The sequence below is a fragment of the Pipistrellus kuhlii genome, unplaced genomic scaffold, assembly GCF_014108245.1.
Source record: "Pipistrellus kuhlii isolate mPipKuh1 unplaced genomic scaffold, mPipKuh1.p scaffold_m20_p_3, whole genome shotgun sequence".
Lineage (NCBI taxonomy): Eukaryota > Metazoa > Chordata > Mammalia > Chiroptera > Vespertilionidae > Pipistrellus > Pipistrellus kuhlii.
In genome coordinates, this window is record NW_023425529.1 from 90,188,411 (window position 1) to 90,209,679 (window position 21,269).

At 39.7% G+C, this 21,269-nt stretch overlaps 1 protein-coding gene across 2 annotated transcripts in view; it reads left to right on the top strand.

Moving 5' to 3' along the window:
• The window catches only part of RXFP2 (relaxin family peptide receptor 2), a 63,156-nt gene that overhangs the window by 12,564 nt on the left and 29,323 nt on the right, over positions 1 to 21,269 (top strand). For both annotated transcript variants that reach the window (XM_036457001.1, XM_036457002.2), the window contains exons 2-5: positions 2,462 to 2,608; positions 5,610 to 5,687; positions 8,578 to 8,683; positions 9,593 to 9,664. In XM_036457001.1, the coding sequence (XP_036312894.1) occupies positions 2,462 to 2,608; positions 5,610 to 5,687; positions 8,578 to 8,683; positions 9,593 to 9,664 (403 nt within the window). The remainder of the gene's footprint in view (positions 1 to 2,461; positions 2,609 to 5,609; positions 5,688 to 8,577; positions 8,684 to 9,592; positions 9,665 to 21,269) is intronic.

Here is a 21,269-nt window from a genome sequence, read left to right on the forward strand (position 1 = left end):
TCATAAATATTGGGTAACATCTTATTAGTGGATGTGGATGGATCATAAGATCCATTTAGAAGCTTGCAATTCCTTTTTAAGGGAATAAGATAGAGTACATCCCACAAAGTACATCCCACAAAGTAAAAACAATTAATATTTCAAGAAATTTTATTTACAGTCCTTGTATAAATTTGTATGTGATACAAAATTTATTTCTAACTGTGAATTACTATCTTAAAAAATGTCAAAGCTGCTACACTAAAATATATTGACCCTCATTCACACACATTCCAAACATAGGAGGACTACTAGTTTTCATAAATCTGCTTTCTACAGAAATCTTTATAAGAAAGAAGTTAAGAAATTAAAAAATCCATGACTCAGTATACATGTCCCCGTGGGAAGCAACTTCCAAGCCAACCCCGACGCAGAACAAGTTTTCCTAAAATAGTCAGATTTGACTGGTCCTAGGCCTATTTGCTGATAGTAAATCATTCATCCACCACTGTAGCAATAGTGGAGAAAATAGATTTTTCTTTTGTAAGAACAAAAGTCCAGAGCCTTCAGGAAAGCATTTGAGAACCATGCTCTCCACTCTGGGAAGACCCATAGCTTCTGGGGAAAGTGTACACTGTTACATTTGGCCACTCCCAAAAGTGGGCCAGGTTCTCCTCTTCTATGCCTTTGATGCCTAGAGGACTAAAATTCAAGTGATCCAATAGTCCACTCATTATCTAACAAAATCACTAAAAGGTTAACATTAACTTGTAACTCACACATAGTTTTATTACTGAAAATCAAATTCCTGCCCTAAAACGAAGGCATTATTTCTTAAACAATAAGGTCCAGTAGGCTTCACATACTTTAGGAAAACTTGTGATCATTCTGCTGGGACAGTGGTCGGCAAACTCATTAGTCAACAGATCCAAATATCAACAGCACAACGATTGAAATTTTTTTGAGAGCCAAATTTTTTAAACTTAAACTTCTTCTAACGCCACTTCTTCAAAATAGACTCGCCCAGGTCATGGTATTTTGTGGAAGAGCCACACTCAAGGGGCCAAAGAGCTGCATGTGGCTCGTGAGCCGCAGTTTGCCAACAACGGTGGTGGGAGAACACCTTGCTACAAGCAGCATGTCTTAGAGGGCCCAGTTCTCACAAGAGCATTTTCCTAAGAGTCGACATGTTTTCATGTTGTCAGTCTCCATTTCTTCATCCTTACATAAAGATATTAACACCAATCACACCAAGTTGTTATTAAGTGAAATAATTAGGAAACACCCAGCACAAAGATGATGCTCCACAAAGGTTTGTTCTCTGTCCTTCTATCATATTAAAAACATTGTCACACCAATCCAAGGAAATTCCTGGCCACAATGCCAACCTTCAGTGTTGTGGCTAGGGACACTTTGCCAACACCCCTCTCTCCTTCCCATTAGTCATACTGAACTGAAGCCATGCCTGAGTCTACACTCATCTAAATCAATTTCTGTGAAGTTTCATGCTGCACTCCTTTTTAAAAATACATGATTTCCAACATTCTACTAGAATATCTACAAAGAACACATCTCTTTACTTCCTGGAAAAGTACTCTTTCAAAATTACAAGAATGTCTCTTACATCTAAGTTTCTGGAATTTCTTGGTCATCATATGGCCAGAAATAGTAATTCTGTAAATGATGTGTTTCCTTTTCTGGGATCCTTCATTTAACGTAGCAGTTGCTCAACGTTCATTCGTCTTCTCTTATGTTCCCTGTCCAAAAGATAATTTTCAGTTCATCCTCTTTGGGTACTTATGCTTCTTGAAATGTAGGTTCCTTATTCAATTGATATTCTCATAGCAGTGATTAAGATGGGCCTGTGGAGACAGGGGGATGACTCAAATCTGTCCTTTGTGACTTCCCAGATGAATGACAGTATTTACCTCTCAAACATACATATATTTATCTCAAGAATAACTTAGATAAACCACTGTGCCAACCACCTAGTAAATAGTGAACTCAAAGAGATATTGTTACTTCCCATTATCTCTTTATTCAAATGTGTTTCTAGATTTCTAATTTATTCTTACACCGTCCTTTGAATATGTATTTTTTTATTACAAGTCACTTCAAATCCGTCTTATAAAAGATTAATGAGTAAATAAATCCAGCAATTTGATCCTGTGAGCTCACAGTCTAGCCTTTCTGTTTCTAGGAATGAACAAGCCTTTGATTTTCTACAAAAGTAGGACAATTGCTTCGGTATTGCTTATTTAGACTTCCTAAAGTAACTTAAGAAAAAACCTTGATTTCATTCTTGGTGTAGCTGATGTTAGGTCTGACTGCAATTGTTCATAGAAATTGTGCATTATGAATAACATCAGACAAACTCAACTCATAGGGTTTTGTGAAAATTAAATGGGACAACATGAAAAGAGTTAGGGCATATTAATGTTTTCTTTCTATTCATAAGATTTGTGTCCTCTCTTTCCCACAGATTTTGCACTGACTGAAGATAGTGTAATCACTCCTTTGTGCCAAAAAGGATATTTTCCCTGTGGGAATCTGACCAAGTGCTTGCCACGTTCTTTTCATTGCGATGGTGTGAACGATTGTGGGAATGGTGCTGATGAGGAAAACTGTGGTGAGGACTCCCACTCAGCTCCATATATGTACCCCATTTTGTGAACCTCCAAACTGTGGGTGAATCAGATAATAATTATAATGAAGTAGAAAATATGGTTTGTTATTCTATAGGGAAACCCTTTGTAACACAAATAATCCTCCCCAATTTATTTATGACTAGAAGCCCGGTGCACAAATCCGTGCATGTGTGGAGTCCCTCTAGGTGTCCTCCAGGGATCAGGCCAAAACCCACAGTCCAACGCCACCTGCAGCTCCTACCTGCTGCTCCTGCTCATCCAGCCCAACTGTGCCTGCTGCAGGCTCATGCCCAATCAGTCAGATTGGGAGAGATTTATGCAGCCACAGCAGCACTTACCAGCCATGAGCCCTGCATCTGGCATCCTTCCAAGGGGAGTGGACTGCAGGGTCAGGCTAAAACCAGCTCTCCAACATCCCCTGAGAAGTCCCAGATTGCAAGAGGATCCAGGCCAGGCAGACGAGCCCCACCAGTGCAAGATCAGGTCAGGGAGGGACTACAGGAGGTTGGTCAGCCAGGGAGGAACCATAGGAGGGCTCCAGGACATATTTGGCCTATCTCACTCAGTCCCAATAAGCCGGAGCCCAGCAGCAAGCTAACCTACTGGTCAGAGCATCTGACCCTTGGTGGTCAGTGCATGTCATAGTGAGTGGTTGAGCCTAAGCATATCATTAGCATATTATACTTTGATTGGTTTTTTGGTTGTTCTGCCGTTTTTGCATATTACCCTTTTATTATATAGAACTAGAGGCCCAGTGCATGAATTTGTGCATGGGTGGAGTCTGGCTGACCAGGCTCCAATTGGGCTTGTTGGGAGGAGGAGATGGCAGGAGGTTGGCTGGCTCAGGGGAGGGGCCATGGGCAATTGGCCAGTGGGACCCACCCTCAATTGGGATAAGGGGTTCTATTAGGGGCAGGGATGGCCATGGGGAGGAGCTGTGGGCAGTGGGTCAGCCAGCCCCACCCCGAATGGGGTGGGGAGGCCGATCATGGGTGAAGCTGGCTGGGGGGAGGAGCTTCAGGAGGTTGGTCATCCCCAACTGCTCCACCAGGGGCCTGGTCTATAGGGAAATCCTTTGTGACAATTGGGGGCAGGGCTGGCCTGGGGGGAAGGGCCAAAAAATGTTGGCCAGCCAGCCCCACACCCTAATCAGGCTGGTTTGCTGGCCGTAGTGGGCATCATAGTGACCAGGTGTTCTGGTAGTTATGGCATTCCAGTCTCTGTCTTTTTATATAATAGATAATTATCTGAACTTTCATATACAGAGGTTGTTTAAAATAGAAATACAGTGTTATAAAGCATTATCCTAATATATAAAAAGCGAGGGGCCATCATGACCAAAAGAACTGGATAGACAACAGAACAGAGGCTGCATGGGGCGACAGAGATGGCAGGGGGTTTAGTGAGGGATGACCAAATAACTGAACAACATGTTGTGTGGAGCAACCAGGCTGGCAGGGGGAGCAGTTGGGAATGTCCAGGCAAGTGGGAGAGGAGGGCAGTTGGGAGTGATGAGGCCCACAGAGGGGGAAGTTGGGGTGACCAGATCAGCATGGGGGAAGTAGGGAGTAACAAGGCTGGTGGCAGGAGAGTTGGGGGTGACCAAACCGGTACAGGGGCAGTTGGGGGCAATCAGGCCTGCAGGGGGGCAGTAAGGGAAACCAGGTCAGCAGGGGAAGGGGGTTGTTGGGGGCAACCAGGCTGGTGGGGGTGCAGTAAGGGGTGAGCAGGCCTGCAGGCAGAGGAGGTTTGGGGTGATCAGGCTGGCAGGCAGGTGAGCAGTTAGGAGCCAGTAGTCCCGGATTGTGAGGATTTGAACCTAAACTGGCAGTCAGACATCCCCTGAAGGGTCCTGGATTGGAGAGGGTGCAAGCTGGACTGAAGGGACCCATCCCTGTGATCAAATTTCATGCACTGGACCTCTAGTATTTGATAAAAATTAAAATTATATTTTTAATTCTACTTGAATAGACATATTTTAATTTTAAATGACTTTCTATAACTACCTTGTTATGACTTGGTAATTGGTTCAATATGAATGGGCCTGCTTAGAGAATTTATTTAACAGGCCCATGTTGAGTGCCCACTACGTCTCAAGTGCTCTCAAAATCACTGGGACCCAGCAGGTTTAAGGGAGACAATGATCTTGCTTTTGCAAAGTTCAAATTTACCATGTGAACAAGGAGAAGGATACATAAATAAATAATTTATGAATGATAGTGCCAGGAAGTATATAAACAGAATAATGGGATAGAAAGTGACTTGGAGGGAGGGCCACTTCAAAGACATACCAGTAAAACCTCTCTGAGATGATGACATTTGAGTTGAGAATGAATGAAGAGGGAAACCACGTCATATTTTGGAGGAACAAAGTTCCAGACAAAGGAATAAGCAAGTGCAAGGGTTTTGAAGTTGCATGAAATAAGACAATGTGTTTATGTTACAAAAAAGCCAGTATGGCTTGAACAGAGTGAACAAGAATATAGAGGGTAAAGAATTAAGCAGAGACCAGATCATGAAGGGTCTTTCAGGCTATTTTAAACTTGTATATTGAGACTGTATATAGTATATTGTCTAATGTAACCTGTGCATTTTCTTCTCAAAGAGACTGTTTCAAGAGAGGCTGATATGCCTGGTTAGTCACAGAGTATTCTAAATCTGAAAGAATTCAATGTGTTTTATACTACACAAAGCTGCCACTTGTTGGCACTGCCCAGCTAGCAATCAAAGGGATACAGCAAAGTCCAGGATGCTGAGCTGATAACTCAATTTTGAAAAAGAAATGTATTTTAATAAACACTGCTTTTATAATTATTCAAAGTGTGTATATTTGTAATTTCAAAAAAGAAAAACTCTAGATGTTATCATTCTATCCTTTAAACCAATTTTAACTGATTTCACTAAAAAATGATTAGACTTTTGTTTTGCACTTTGACATTTGATTTACAGCATAACTGACACATATTCATCGCCATTTTGCAGGGGATACTAGTGGATGGGCAACTATATTTGGCACAATCCATGGAAATGCTGATAAAGTGGCATTCGCCCAGGAGTGCTGTAAGTGGCATTGCTTCAATGACTCTGGATGTTTTGAGGTGTGTAGGTTTATGTGAGGAGGGTGATCAATTCCCTTTATATTTCCATTTCAGTGCAATGTGTTTCAGGATCACACTATATCTACTGTATGCCCAGGGACTTAAAAAAGTAGAGAAAAGTACAAAATACTCTATTCATACTCATTATTGTATTAGTGTCTGATTGCAAGAATGTACAGATGTGAACTAATTATGATAAGTAATAAAAAACTTATTCCTTTCAATTACTTTCTTCACACCAACTACTTTCCCACCATTATGGTAGGAATTGGGGGTCCAATACTAAGACGTGGCCCTAGCTCACACACGTCTAATATCGTAACAGGAAAATAAGTCCCTATAGAAGCAGGAATGATGCAGTATTAGTGCAAAACTTGGGGAATGGTGTTTGCATAAGGGAACATGGAAATCCCTTGGAAGAAATAATGGCTCTTCCATGGATGGGAAAAGACCCAGAGAGAAGGTGACATTGAGATTAACTAAGAAAGTCTTTGGATGGAGGGAAGGGTAAGAGGTAACAGAGTGAGCAGGAGAGAAAGATCAGCAAAATCCTGAAGTGAGATGGTACAGAGCATGCTTCTCAATGCCTTTCACAAGGTGCTGAATGTGTGGTGGGGAAGAGCAGGAGCTGAACCTGGAACTGTAGGGCCTGCCCATAAAGCATTTGGGCTGCATGTTTTGGAGTTTGGCTTCTATGTTATAGACAGAATTGTGTCTATGTATACACATGTATTATGTATATGTACAATAATATAATATATGATGTTATATATAATGTACATGCTATAGGTACACACATAAACATAATTATGTAGGTGTATGAACAATAAAATATTACCCTAATAGTATTTATACACTTTGTAATACCAGGTTATAACTACCTTTTATCATATACTTTATTATACACAAATATATTATATATAAAAGTTAGAAATTAAAAAGAGTAAATTAAAAGATTAGAAATGAATATAACTGAAAATTTTTATAGTTTCTCTCTGCACCACAATGGGTCATCTTGTAAGCACCCCTTTGTGGCGATCACTTCTGTACATGTGGGCAACCACCAAAGTTTTGAGCCTAATTTTTTTTCATGAAGAGGAAAAGGCTCACAATAAGAAGTATATGTGATAATGATGCTCCCATCAGAATTGTAGAGACTGGATTAGAATGGTGATTCTCAACCTGGGAAACTTCCCTTCCCCCATCCTTCCTCCCCACCCTCCCCAGAACATTTGACAATGCTTGAAGACATTTTGGGTTGTCACAGCTGGAGGGAGGTGGGTTACTACTGGCATCTAGTGGCAAAGGCCACAGATGCTGCTGAACACCCTAAAGTGCACAGAACTGTCCCCAACAACAGGCAGTCATCTGATCCAAATGTCAATCTTGCCTGAGGAGAAAGAATGTTGACAGAGGTACTGGTTATTATGTTTCTAGCAATGCTCCAGACTAATAGTAAGAATCTGAACCCAGAAAATACCATTGGGAAGAGAGAGGTAGAGAGATGCAAGAGGCATTTCAGAAGACGCCACATAGCTTGGGATGAGGTTGGCTTGCAGGTGAGGAAGTTCTGCTCACAGTCTGGTTTAGGCAACAGGACCAGTGTGGGCTATACGGAATTCTTTTATTGGTGAACAAGAGTGTCCAACCACAGGTTTTCAATGTAAATAACACTATTCTCAATATCAATAAACATTTAAGTAAACATTCTGAAGTAAGTATTTAGGAAGTTGAGCTAATTAGCACAAACTTATAAATGATATAGAATGTTTTCCAAAACTTTATACATTAGAAGGCATCTTGTGAATTAAGCAGGTACTCAACACAAGTTTCTTAAATGGACAAAAAGTCAGTGAAATTTATTTTTAAATTTGAGTTTGGATAAAAGTAGTCTAAAATAAGCCAAGCAATTACAAATAATTTATACTCAGATTTAAATAAATAATAATGAAGCTTAAATTTTGAAAATAACTTTCTTAGCTCCAACAAAACAAATATCCATGGGATTGGAAGCAAAATCAATTGATTCATAAATGGGTGTTCTACCTCAGACCACCCTCTCCCCACCATCACATACATGTGATTGTCCCATGGCCAGCTTGGTCTGGTTTCACCATATATTTCTCACTCCTTTATGTCATTGTCTTAATAATTATGAAGACTCCTTTAAGGCAAGTTCTGAAGCCTGTTTTTTCCTTCTAAATGCTTCCCAAAAATGACCCTTCGGTTTTCTCAGCTTTGTAGTTGCTCTACACCCTTTACCTTCCACCTTAACTTCAAAGCAATAAACACATAAAAAATCTGATTAGTTGATTTTAGTAAGCATGATGGTGGTTACTGTAGAACCTGCATCTAACTCTTCTCTAGGAGGAGTTTAAAAAGGGGAAAGGAATTTAATTTAATTTGAGCCAACAAGTGTTTATTGAGCAGCCTCTTTGTGCCATTTGATTAAATTGAATTGACTCAATTATACTCATCAAAGATTTACTCAAACATATTATGTTCATTGAGAAGAACATAATCTTGTTTCCTTATACATTTTTTGTTGTTGTTGTTGTTTATTTGTTTGGGTTTTTGGTTTGTTTGCAGTTTAAAATTTTCTATGGTTTCTTTCTAATCACTTGTTAAGTGACTATGAAAAGATCACTGGGAGCTTGAACTGAGATGAATGCCACATTAATCAGTATTTGACTACAAGAGAATTTTTATTTTCTTTTATTATGGGACTGAATTATTTCATCATCAACATATAAATGTTATACATTCAAAGAAAAGAGAACAATGTTGAATATCAGAAATAAAATCATAATTAAAATATTTGCCTAATGAAATCTTGCTCTTTTGGGCCCTAGTTTTAACCCAGTATCCACCACACTGTGACTGCAAAGAAACAGAATTGGAATGTGTGAATGCTGACTTAAAGTTGGTGCCATCTGTTTCCAGCAATGTAACGCTGCTGTGAGTAGAATTCACATCTTAATGATATTTGCTCCTAAAGTCACTGGAAAAGTGTGGAGCCTGATCTAATCTCTCTTCATTCTGTTTTATATTACTGTTACTTGTATATTAAAAAATAACAGAAGTACCCTTTAAAACCACCAGTCATCTGAGAATTCTGTGTGCTTCTTCTTTGGGGAAATGATGTCTTAAATATTGTATGTTAGATTACTCAGGTTATCCTTTAGCTGGCAAATGCCTGCCATCTGGAGATCTTATTTTCACTTACTTTATGATTTATGTATTGTTGTTAATATGCCATTACTATACAATTAAAAATCAAAATTAGCATCTAGGAGAGTTGGGTAATATGCATCACATTTTTTAATTAAACTGATTATTTTTTCAGACAAAAAAAAAAAGAAAAAGAAAAGAAGAGTGAGTGCATTCACTTATTGTACCTACTTTTAAAAAGTGGTAATTTGTTTGAAGTAGGAAGGTGTAAGAGAGCTACAAAGCTAATTGTGTCATAATCATGCATGTATTTGTGTATTTTGCATAATGTTTTGAGAGTCTCTGGAATTTACTATCATATCACAATTTGGGCATTCATAAGCTGGTTGTTTTTTGGGTCATGTTTATTGTGTTTTATTAAAATATCCAGAGAACAAAAGACAAAATTAAATACCCATAGATGTCCCAGTCTATTATGCTAACTGGCTAATGTGGTCAAATGCTTGCAAGCTGCTTTAATTTTGCGCTATGGACTTTTTGTTATCACATGAGAAAGTCTTCAGTTACAACAGTGCTTTTCAAATGTGTGAAGTGACATGAAGGATTATCAGAAAGGCTCTTCTCAAACACAGAGCTTCCAAGAAGTTTGCTTGGTCATAAAATCCTTACTGAAATCTCCTTTATATGTTATTTTAGGTCTCTTAAGAAAAACAAAATTCACAGTCTTCCAGATAAAGTTTTCATCAAATACACAGAACTTAAAAAGATGTAAGTAGCTGTTAAGGGTGTATTAATGGGAAAATTCATTTGGGGCTTTGCTTATGATGTTTTTTATCTAAAAGTAAAATGAAATATAAAGTTCATTATCTTTATATTAAATTTAGTTATCTAAATGTAATTAATATTAGAGAATCAAGCATTGAAAAGTATATTATCCTTCAATTTAATAATTTAAAGTGAACTGGTTTTATTTAAACATTTTTGGAGTTAAATTGGAGTAAATGTGAAGTTCAGATGAAGCAGCTCAATCAAAAAATACATAATTCTGGGCTTTTACTCCAAGTCATTTGAAAAATTATATTGCAGATTCAGAGGCACTAACTTTACCTTTTACCTAAGAGAAGAGTGTTAGTGCAAAAAGACTGATCAAAACAAAACACACACACACAACATGGGACATCTGTAATACTTTCAACAATAAAGACATATTAAACAAACAGACAGAAAAAACCCTGCAAGAAAGATCAGATAATTTAACACACAGGATGCTGATAGAGTGCAAACTGTCTTTTAGGATTATAGTATAAAATGTGATCTTAGTGAAAGCAGGGTTATTGTATCTGAAAAAATAAAATATGAATCAACGGCACAGTCAGCATTGAATAAATGCTAGTCAGTGAGAAGCTGAGTGCCAGGATACTTCCAGTATTGTTCAAGAAAGAAATCTAGGGTCTGGGACATGTGATCCCTAAGATCATTTCTACTGGAGGACAGAGATGAGTTGTCCAACTCTACCTCAACTATCTTTTGATTGCACCCACATCCATATACAAATGGCTTTTACTTTGCTTCCCTGCTCACTAAGCAACCTTATGATAATTATATTAACTTCCCAAATTACTCATTCTAAAGTATTTTGGAATTTACCTTGAATAGACACCAAAAGCACTGCTATTAGTGAAATGGGGTACTATCTGTTTAAATAAAGACATTGAGAATATTCAGCATTTGAGAGTTTGGTAGCTATGTATTAGTCCCTCTGAGTCTGGTCACTCTGTTATAATGAAGAGATCAAATTCTACATTTGACAGGATGATCTTTAGACTAGATCTTAAAATTAGCAAGGTAATACTGTAGGGCCCCTCGGCAGTGCCACCTTATTGTTTGGTTCTTAACATTAGATATGGAGAAGAACATTTCTAGAACTGTGAAATCTGTTAAAATCCAGGAATACAAACAATCTGATCCTTGCTGCTACTGGAAAGATGCACTTGGTTTGAAATATCGTCAACAGTTCTGTGTTGTTTGTGAATTGGGAACAGACTTCCTCATCCAAGAAAGGAAGTCACCGAGGGAAGACAGGACCTTGTGTGGGTGTAGGTAACCTTGCTGAGGTTTATTACAGCCTCTGTAATCCCATCTGCTGTAGGAATCTGCAGCCTCATCCTGGAGCATGCGGTCATATTGTCCCTGTCCCACAGGAATAACTATGCCTTAGCTCTGGGTTTCCAGACTCCTCTAGAGAAAGGTTTTAACTATACTACTTCTGGTCTTACTGGAAATTCATAGAATCACCACTTGTTCATTATAGGGATCAGTATTGTCCCTGTGATGCCTGAATAATGCTCAAGGGAGGAAAAATAAAGTAGCACTGGCAATTTTAGAGTAGCTATTTTAATTTTGTTATCTAGAGTTAGAGAACGTTTTATGAATGTCTAATTAAATCTTACTAATCATAAGGTAACTTATGACAATCTTCAATGGTTAAATAACTTACCTAGATCTAGAACTAGTTAGTGGAAAACCAGAATTAGAATCCATATCTTCTGGGTCTTTTTTGTTTGTTTTTTAAAATATATTTTATTGATTTTTTCAGAGAGTAAGAGAGAGGAATAGAGAGCTAGAAACATCAGTTGGGGGAGAAACAGCAATCAGCTTCCTCCTACACACCCCCTACTGGGGATGTGCCCACAACCAAGGCACATGCCCTTGACTGAATTGAATCTGGGACCTTTCAGTACACAGGCTGATGCTCTACCCACTGAGCCAAACCAGTTTCAGATAGAGTCCATATCTTCTGATGCTCAATGCTATGTTTATTTTATTTTAAAGTATATTTTTATTGATTTCAGAGAGGAAGAGAGAGGTGGAGATAAATAGAAATATCAGTGATGAGAGAGAATAGTTGATCAGCTGCCCCTTGGCAGGCCAAACACTGGGGATTGAGCTTGAAACTCAGGCATGTGCCCCTACCAGGAATCCAACCATGACCTCCTAGTTCATAGGTTGATATTCAATGCTGAGCCATGTTAGTGAGGCCACTGTGTTTAATCCTATCTAGTAAAAGAGAAATATGCAAATTGACCATCACTCTAAGACACAAGATGGCCACCCCCATTTGGTCAAAGATATCTGCCCCCGTGTGGACACAAGATGGCCACCACAAGATGGCTGGCATGGGAGAGAAGTTTTGGGCAGTTGGGATGACCAGGCCAGCAGAAAAGTGTAGGTGAGGGAGACCAGGCCAGCAAGAGAGGGCAGTTGGGGGGAAATCCAGGCCTGCAGGGGAGAGCAGTTGGAGGGACCAGACCTGCAGAGGAGGACAGTTGTGGGGGACCCAAGCCTTCAGGGGAGGGCAGTTGTGGGCAATCAGGCCAGCAGGGAGGGCAGTTAAGGGTGATTGGGTCAGCAGAGGATGGCAGTTGAGGGGAACAGGACTGCAGGGGAGGGTAGTTGGGGGGGGAAGGCCTGCAGGGGAGGGCAGTTGGGGGGAACCAGGCTTGAAGGGGAGGGCAGATGGGGGGGCAGAACAGGACTGCAGGGGAGGGCAGTTGTGTGCAATCAGACCAGCAGGGAGGGCAGTTAAGGGTGACCAGGCTTGCAAAGGAGGGCAGTTGGGGGAGACCAGACCAGCAGGGGAGGGCAGTTGGAGGCAACCAGGCCTGAAGGGGAGACAGTTTAGGGGAACTATGTGTGCAGGGGAGGACAGTTAGGGGGACCCCAGCCTGCGGGGAGGGCAATTGCTGGGAGACCAGGCCAGCAGGGGAGGGCAGTTGGGGGGACCAGGCCTGCAGGGAGGGCAGTTGGGGGAGAACCAGGCCTGAAGGGGAGGGCAGTTCAGGGGGGATAAGACCTGCAGAGGAAGATAGTTAGGGCCAATTGGGTGGGCCAGGGAGCAGTTAGGCATCAATCAGGCTGTCAGTGGAGTGGTTAGGGGGTGATCAGGCTGGCAAGCAGAAGTGGTTAGGGGCAATCAGGCAGAGGCAGGCAAGCAGTTGGGACTCAGAAGTCCTGGATTGTGAGAGGGATGTCCCAGATTGGAGAGGTTGCAGGCTGGGCTGAGAGAACCTTCCCCCGCCCCCAATACATAAATTTCATGCCCCAAGTCTCTAGTTTATAATAACCAGAAACTTCAAGATATAAAAAATTTGTTCTTAGCATCTAATTGAATCTTCTACCAACATATCCTGTCCTGCCCCATGCAGAACTCCCTTCTATACCTTTTGGCTCGTAATTGGAGGAAGGCTGACTTCTGGGAAGGCAGGGAGATCACTAAAGGATCAAGAAGAGAGAATTACAATTAGACTTCTTAGGCCAAGTTCTTTCCTGGACCACTGAGCCATAGCTTTGTTCTAGGTTAATACTCATCTCACATGTTATCTGCTAGCTCATTGAAAAGAAGAATATGGAAGAACTAGCTTAGATAACTCAGACTCCATTTTTGTTTATTTTTGGTGGGAAAAAAAAAAGTAGGAATTAATGTTAATTGCTAGATCAGCTGGAAACTTTACCAAGTAAATGTTTAACTCTGCTTTGTCTGAGAAAAACAGGGGTTCTCTTGATGCAAGTTATTTGATGTTTTCTAAGCAATTGGATTGCCTCTCCCCCTCCTGAGACTCAGAGAAAATAAATTATAAAACTCCCATCAATAAACATTCACTAAGTGTCTATTATATGTAAGGGGATGAAATACAATTCCTTATGTTTATATATCTTTTTTTTTTAATTTAGAAAGAATTCCAATATTTGGGATTCTCATTTGGAATTTGGCCCTCAAAGTCTGTCATCTAGGGAAGATATCATTAAATTTATTTCAGAAATATGGAAATCCACCCTTGAAGAAGAGAGGCCATTTGTCCTAAGTCAACCAGTTGACAAATATTGAAGCTTGGCCTCAAAGCCAAACCTCTAACTATGGTCTTTTGGTCCAATCTCAAAACATTGCTATTATCAATGAAAACATCCAGTTACCAAACTTTGATTTTAAAATAACTCAGATCTTTTACAAAAATTATTCAGGTATCCTAGAGCATCTCATAAGCTCAGCAACCCTTCCTTAAAATCTCTCTTCCAACCCCCTTTCCTCATATCCCTCAGCTCCTCCTTCCACTTTATCCTAAACTGCCATAAAAATATTGCCCCACATCAGGCAAGCCCTTGTCCCTCCTGTCCTTCTACTCTTTCATTTTTCTTCCTAATTCTGCATTACTATAGCCCAAATTATCAAAGTACAAAATCCAAACCATCCCCAGGAAAAGAAGACAGCAGATGGGCAACCCAGAACTCTTGGATAACAGAGAGCAGGATTGTAAAAGATGCCCCAAACCCCATATTCATTCATTCTTTCAACAAATATTTATTCATATCAATGAAGTGCCAGACTCTAAATATAAAGCAGAAAACACCTATGAAGAGCCCTCTTTGCACAGAACTTAACCTCTCATGGAGGAAGATAAATAATAAAATAGTGTGTTAGTGATTAGGGTGATGGAGAAAAATAAACCAGAAAGTTTATTTTAGGAATTAAAGGTTGCTGAGGGAAAGGAATTTTAAATATCAATATGCTAATAAACTGTGTCCTGTCACATAACTCTGCTACTTCCCCAAGTTTCTCTAAGGCTCCCCCATTCACTTCGTGAGACTGATTGAAGCATACCCAATCAGTCTTCTATGTGACTTCAGCTATTTAACACTGATCATTACCTTGTAGCCCACCACAAATCCTTTCTCTAAGCAGCCTCAGAATCTTCAATTCTTCCCTAAGAGGCTGGTTTCAAATCTGTCATCATCTGCTGACACTACTCTGCCCTATGTATCTAGAATAATATGATCACTGTGATTCCGCCATAGAACTCCCTTTCTAAACCTCACAAGTGCTAAAGTTACATTTGCTCTTTTAATAGCTACTTCATACCCTTAACTCCCAGCCTTCTTGCCTCTAAAGTTCCCAATCCTGGGTAAAATGTATCACTGCTAAGTGATAGCTTCTTCATCTTGTAGTTGTCCCTTATCATTTGAGAGCTAGCTGTAGTTCCTTAAATGTACCCTTATCCAGTCTCATCCTGGTGGATTCAGCTTTTCTTACCAGAGTATAAATATCTTTTTGGATCATCCAACATAATTCACTCCCAGTATTCTGTCATCTGAAAATAAGATGATCCATTTTTACTCAAGTCATAGAGTGAAATATTGAAGAGGACAATCATCTTCCAAGACCCCTTCACCAATTGCCTTTTGAAAATGCATATCTTTATGTTTGTCCATAAAAAAATCATAAAACCAGTATGTTGATACCTGGTAAACACATAAGCAATGTTGGCTACACATTTTTGTCTGATTACTTTTTCAAAAACAATCAAGTTGATCTGCCTGTCCTATTTCTCATGTACTACCTTATCCCTTTTCCCTCTGAGGTGCTTACAAAGCAGCATTGCAATAGCTTTTTCTTCAATCTCTCCTAGAACCAATGAAACTTTAAAGTCCACTTTTTCCCTTTTTGAAAAATTAAAATTGTGTTTGCTATCTTTAATTTTACAACTGCTCTTCCTTTGTCTGGATTCTTCAGTAATTGGAAATGACTTGGTCATTTCTGTGTTTTTCAGTTTCTAGGAGACATCTTCCAAACCATAGGACTTTGACTCATTTTGATTAACATGTTCTACCATCTTGGGCTTTCACATCTCCTGTCCTATATCCTTTCTATTTTCTTCAGTCTGAGATCATCTTTAATGGCTGAGAAGACAGAAACTATGTATGAGTTGAGAATTTATTTTGTATAATATTCCATAATATTACTAAAGGCCTGGTACACGAAATTCATGCATGGGGTGTGTGTCCCTCACCTCAGACTGCACTCTTTCCAATCTGGGACCCCTCAAGGGATGTCCAACTGCCTGTTTAGGCCCAATCCAGGTAGGATCAGACATCCCTCTCATAATCCAGGACTGCTGGACCCCAACTGCTTGCCTGCCTGCCTGCCTGATTACCCCTGGCATCTGTCTACCAGCCTGATCACCCCCTAACCACTCCACTGCCAGCCTGATTGATGCCTAATTGCTCCCCTGCCAACCTGTTTGCCCCTAACTTCCCTCCCCTGCTGGCCTGGTCACCCCTAGCTGCCCTCCCCTGCAGGCTTGGTCCTCCCCAACTGCTCTCCCCTGCAAGCCTGAATCCCCCCCCCCCCCCACTGCCCTTCCCTGCAGGTCCAGTTGCCACCAACTTCCCTCCTCTGCCAGCCTGGTTACCCCTAACTGCCCTCCCTTGAAGGCTTAATCACCCCCAACTGACCTCCCCTGCTAGCCTGATCACTCACAACTGCCCTCCCTTGCAGATCTGGTCCCTCCCCACTGCTCTCCCCTGCTAGCCATCTTGTGGCAGCCATCTTGTGTCCACATGGGGACAGTCATCTTTGACCACATGGGGGCAGCCATTTTGTGTGTTGGATAGATAGAAGCCTGGTGCACAGGTAGGGGCCAGCTGGTTTGCCCTGAAGAGTGTCCCAGATCAGGGTGGGGGTTCCCTTGGGCCTGAGGCAGCCTGGGTGAGGGGTCTGTGGTAGTTTGATTCACAACTGATCTAAATCCTAGATCCCAGGACCCTGTGAACCAAGCAGAAGCCCTGGTATCTGGGATTTATTTATCTTATATAATTGAAACTTTGTAGCCTTAAGTGGAGGCCAAGGCAGGCCAGGGCTGTGGAAGCTTGGCTTCCTCCATCACCTGGGGCAACTCAAGCCTCCTGCTCTCTCCAGCTCTGTGGCTGCCACCATTTTTGTTGGGATTTATTTATCTTCTATAATTGAAACTTTGTAGTCTTGAGCAGAGACCAAGGCAGGCCAGGACAGATGGAAAGTTTGGCTTCATCCATTGCTGGAAAAACCCAAGCCTCCTGTACTCTCTGTGGCCACAGACATCTTGGTCGGGTTAATTTGCATATTCCCTCCTAATTGGCTGGTGGGCATGTCTTATGGGTGTAGTGGAGGTATGGTCAATTTGCATATTACTCTTTTATTAAATAGGGTAAAACAGAACCCATACAATAGGCTTAGACTTTTTATTAAATTGTCTCATTTCTAAAATATAATAGAAATACATTGATATTGCCCATACAATTATTCATGGTCTGAGTTATGACAAACTATTTTTCAACTTTGATTCTATTTTTGTGAACCACTCACATTTGTCCTTGAATGTTTAAGAAACTACTTACTAAACATCATACCTTCCCTCTAAGTGGAATGATTCTTCTGGTTCTCTCATGTATTAGGTACCACTGTCACCATTACCCCTCATTGTTGCATATGTTGAAACATAGCTGAAGATCAATGAGTATTTGTTGGAGGAATGATATGCAAGACTAAAAAGATTATAGGGAATAAGCAGGGAGAAATAAACTAATAGAAGCAGAAACACTCAAAGCATAGCGGGAAGAGACTGACCAGGGCAGGCTGTCTTAAAAAAAAATATGTCTACAGGAAATGATGGTGCAAATGCTAAAGAATTCTGTCTAACCAAGGAAAAGACATGTATAAATTTGTGTTTTAGATGGTTTGGAGCTAATAATGTTAATATGCATTCTTAAGTTGTTTTGGAATATGTCTTAAGAAATACCAAATTTAACATTAAGTGATTCTCTCTGGTCTGAAATGCTGTAAATATTCGCAATGAAGTTGAGGTCAGTTAGGTGCCCAGAAGAATAAATTACTAATTCAAAATGAAATTTTTATTGCCAGGTGAATAAATGTTGCTCAATTATCTGAAAGCTTTGTTATTGATTAGTTGATTGACTTTAATAATCTTTAAAAATATCAAGTCTTTCTAATTTGGGGGAGAAGCAGTTCAAGATAATCTTCCAGAGAAATAAAGTATAATTTATAAAACTGACTATAATACTTTCTCACTGTTACCATGGAAACTACCAGCCATTCTCCTCCTCATTGTAACATAAACCTTATATAATTTAGAAATTCCATGTTAGACTTGTTCTTGTTCAAGGCAATCATTGGCAACAAAATGTAATTCAATGAGTCACCTGGCTCATGAATATACCATGTTGGGTTTAAAAATAGCCCATAAACATGCATGTCATTAAAACATATATTTGCTTTAGTTTTAGATACATAAATTCTTGATGTTTCTGCTTGAAAATTCCTGATGCTGAAACAGCAGGAATTCATTAACCAGTAAGTTATTATTAGAAAAACTATTAAATGTAAAGTATATTAAATGGACTCCTATCTCCACTCTGAATAAGAAGAGAACATCATTTGCCCAATTGTCAGTTTTCCAAATTTCCCTTAATATATTCACCAAACTAGTATTCTCCAAATAATAAAGGGGATACTAGAGACTAGAGTAAAAATTTGTCACCTGAGACAGGGCACTTAAGACTCCAGTTCTTTCTTGGGTGCCAACAAGCTAACTAAATAGACTAGAAACTCTTTGTTATTTAAGAAGATGGTGTCTTAACTTGTGTCAGTGAAGGCAGTTAGGCTGTACACTTCAGGTGAGTCATGCAGCTCTGGCTAGGTGGCTCAGTTGATTGGAGCAATGTCCTATACACCAAAAGGCTGTGGGCTCGATTCCCAGTCAAGGCACATAACAAGGTGCCAATTTGATTCCCAGTCAGGATTGCGTAAAAGAAAAGCAACAGATTGATGTTTCTCATATCAATGTTTCTCTCTCTCTCTCTTTTTCTCTCTCCCTACCTCTCCCTCCTTCCAACTCTCTCTAAAAATCAATAGGAAAAAATGTCCTTGTGTGAGGATTAACAACAACAACAACAATAATAAAAATAAATAAATAAATAAATAAAAGCACAAGGTTGAATTCACAATTCATCTCTTCAAGATTGACAATATGTGGGTAAAATGTGTATTGCATTTTGAATTAATTATCTTGAAAAAAATGTAAATAGTACTAATTAGGCAGTAAAATTTATATTTTAAAGGAACTTCAATATACCCATACTGTAGTATTATATTCTTTTTCTATTTATATTTGCTATTATAATTCAACTTTCAATACATCACTTCACTGGCTCAGAAAATGTTACAACAAAAATTGATCTGTATGGGCTCATTGTATTCATAGAAGAATTTTATTTTTTAATATGCTTTTATTGATTTTAGATAGAGAAGGAGAAAGAGAGAGAAACATCAATCAGCTGCCTCCTTTATGTCCCCTGCTTGGTATCAAGCCTGCCACCAGAGTATGTGACCTGACCAGGAATCAAATCAGCATCTCTCAGTTCATGGGATGATGCTCAACCAATTGAGCCACACCAGCCAGGGCCCATAGAGGAAGTTTAAACCAAAAACAGAATTTATGCTGTAATGTGATAGGTCTCTTCACATACATGGTACAAGGGGAGGAGGTTGTAATGACAACTGGACTCACTGGGTTTCATGTTTACTCTGTAGGACTGAAATTGATGTTTTTTTGTATCACTATGAATGTAAAGCATATGCTCTATAGTACAACCTTTCCCACATGGTGGTACACAGGTAAAATGACAATATATGTTCAACATTTGGGTTAAAAGTTCAGTTTTATTTGTAGCTGGAAGCTGATCTTGACTTTACCTAACTACCCAGAGAGAGGATTGAACGATCAATATCCTAACACACCTATAACACATTCATGATTCATAGGCTTTTTTAAGTAATAATTATGATATAAGCAAATTCAGAGTACAGTCGGGTGCCCAGTGAATACATGTCCTATCAATAGTTTTGCAGTGTAGTATCATAACAACTAAGAAAGTGTTGTATAATATTTTAGAAACCAAAATAAATCCAAATAAGAGCTAGGGGAGCCATTTAATAGACTATGTAGTCATTAGTTACTATTATTTCTGTGGATATTTCCTGCTTCTAATGGCCTTTGGTAAATATGTATTCAGGGTTAACTCTCATTGTATAATGAGCACAGGAAAAGGAAATTATTTACTTAGATACTCCTGATAGTGTTCTTGTTGAATCCATACTAGACTGCTAAATTGCTTTGAAGGTTAGTAAATCATGATTGGGGAAAGACAGCAGTGAGAGAGCGAAAGGGGAGTGTGTGAACGTGTGCAGTTTATGTGTGTGTATGTGAGCACAAGGGACAGTTAGATCCTGCAGAATTTTCCGGGGCTGATGGACTGGGCTCTCTTAGAGGAGAGCCCCTGTTACCACTGCAAGCACTCCAGGGTGGCCAGTGCTGGCAAAGAAACGATGAAAACTTGAAGGTGAGAGCTGCTGTGACTAGGAGCCTAACCTCATCACCACCCAGGCTTGCCTTAGACAACATCTGGGACCCTACAGCTACTCTGACCAGAGACATGCTATCTCAGCTTCAGACCCACAGACACTGGGACACCAGCCTCCCAGGCCACAGACTCCTGGGAGCCCCAGAGTGTGTAACCCTACTGCCAGTCTGCCACTGTGGCCACACACTTCCCTCTGCCTGGCCCTCCAGTGACCCTCTGGGTACGTGAGCCTCTTGCTGACCCATCTCTGCTGCCATAGGCATTGCTTGGCCACAGTGAGCAAAAGGAAGAAAATAATAAAGACCAAAGCAGAAATAAATGACATAGAGACCCAAATAAATTTTAAAAATACAAAAGATCAATAAAACCAAAAGCTGGTTCTTTGAAAGGATAAACAAGCTGGATGAATCTCTAGCCAGACTCACCAAGAAGCAAAAAGATATGAGCCAAATAAACAAAATAAAAAAAGAAAGAGGCAAAATAATAACAGATACCTCAGAAATACAAAAGATTGTAAAAACAAACAAACAAAAAACTATGAACAACTAGTCAATATAGAAGAAATGGATATGTTCCTAGAAAAACACGATTTTCCAAAACTCAATCAGGAAGAATCAAAAAATCTGAATAGGCCCATAACTATGGAAGAAATTGAAACAGTAGTCAAGAAACTTACAGCAAACAAAAGCTCTGGGCCAGATGACTTTACAGGGGAGTTTTAACAAACATTCTAAGAAGAACTAAAACCTACCCTCCTCAGCCTATCCCAAAAAAATCAAGAAGAAATACTTCCATGCTCTTTCTATGATGCTAGCATTACCCTAATTCCAAAACCAGAAAAGACACTACAAAGAAAGAGAATTACAGACCAATATATCTGATGAACATAGATGCTAAAATCCTCAACAAAATTCTAGCAAATCGTATCTAGCATTACATTAGAAAGATCATGCACCATAGCTAAGTGGGATTTATTCTGGGGTTGCAAGGATGGTATAACATCCACAAATAAATAAACATGATGCCTCACATAAACAAATTGATAGATAAAAATTACATAATCATATCAGTTGATGCAGTAAAAGCATTTGACAAAATCCAACATCCTTTCTAATAAAAACTC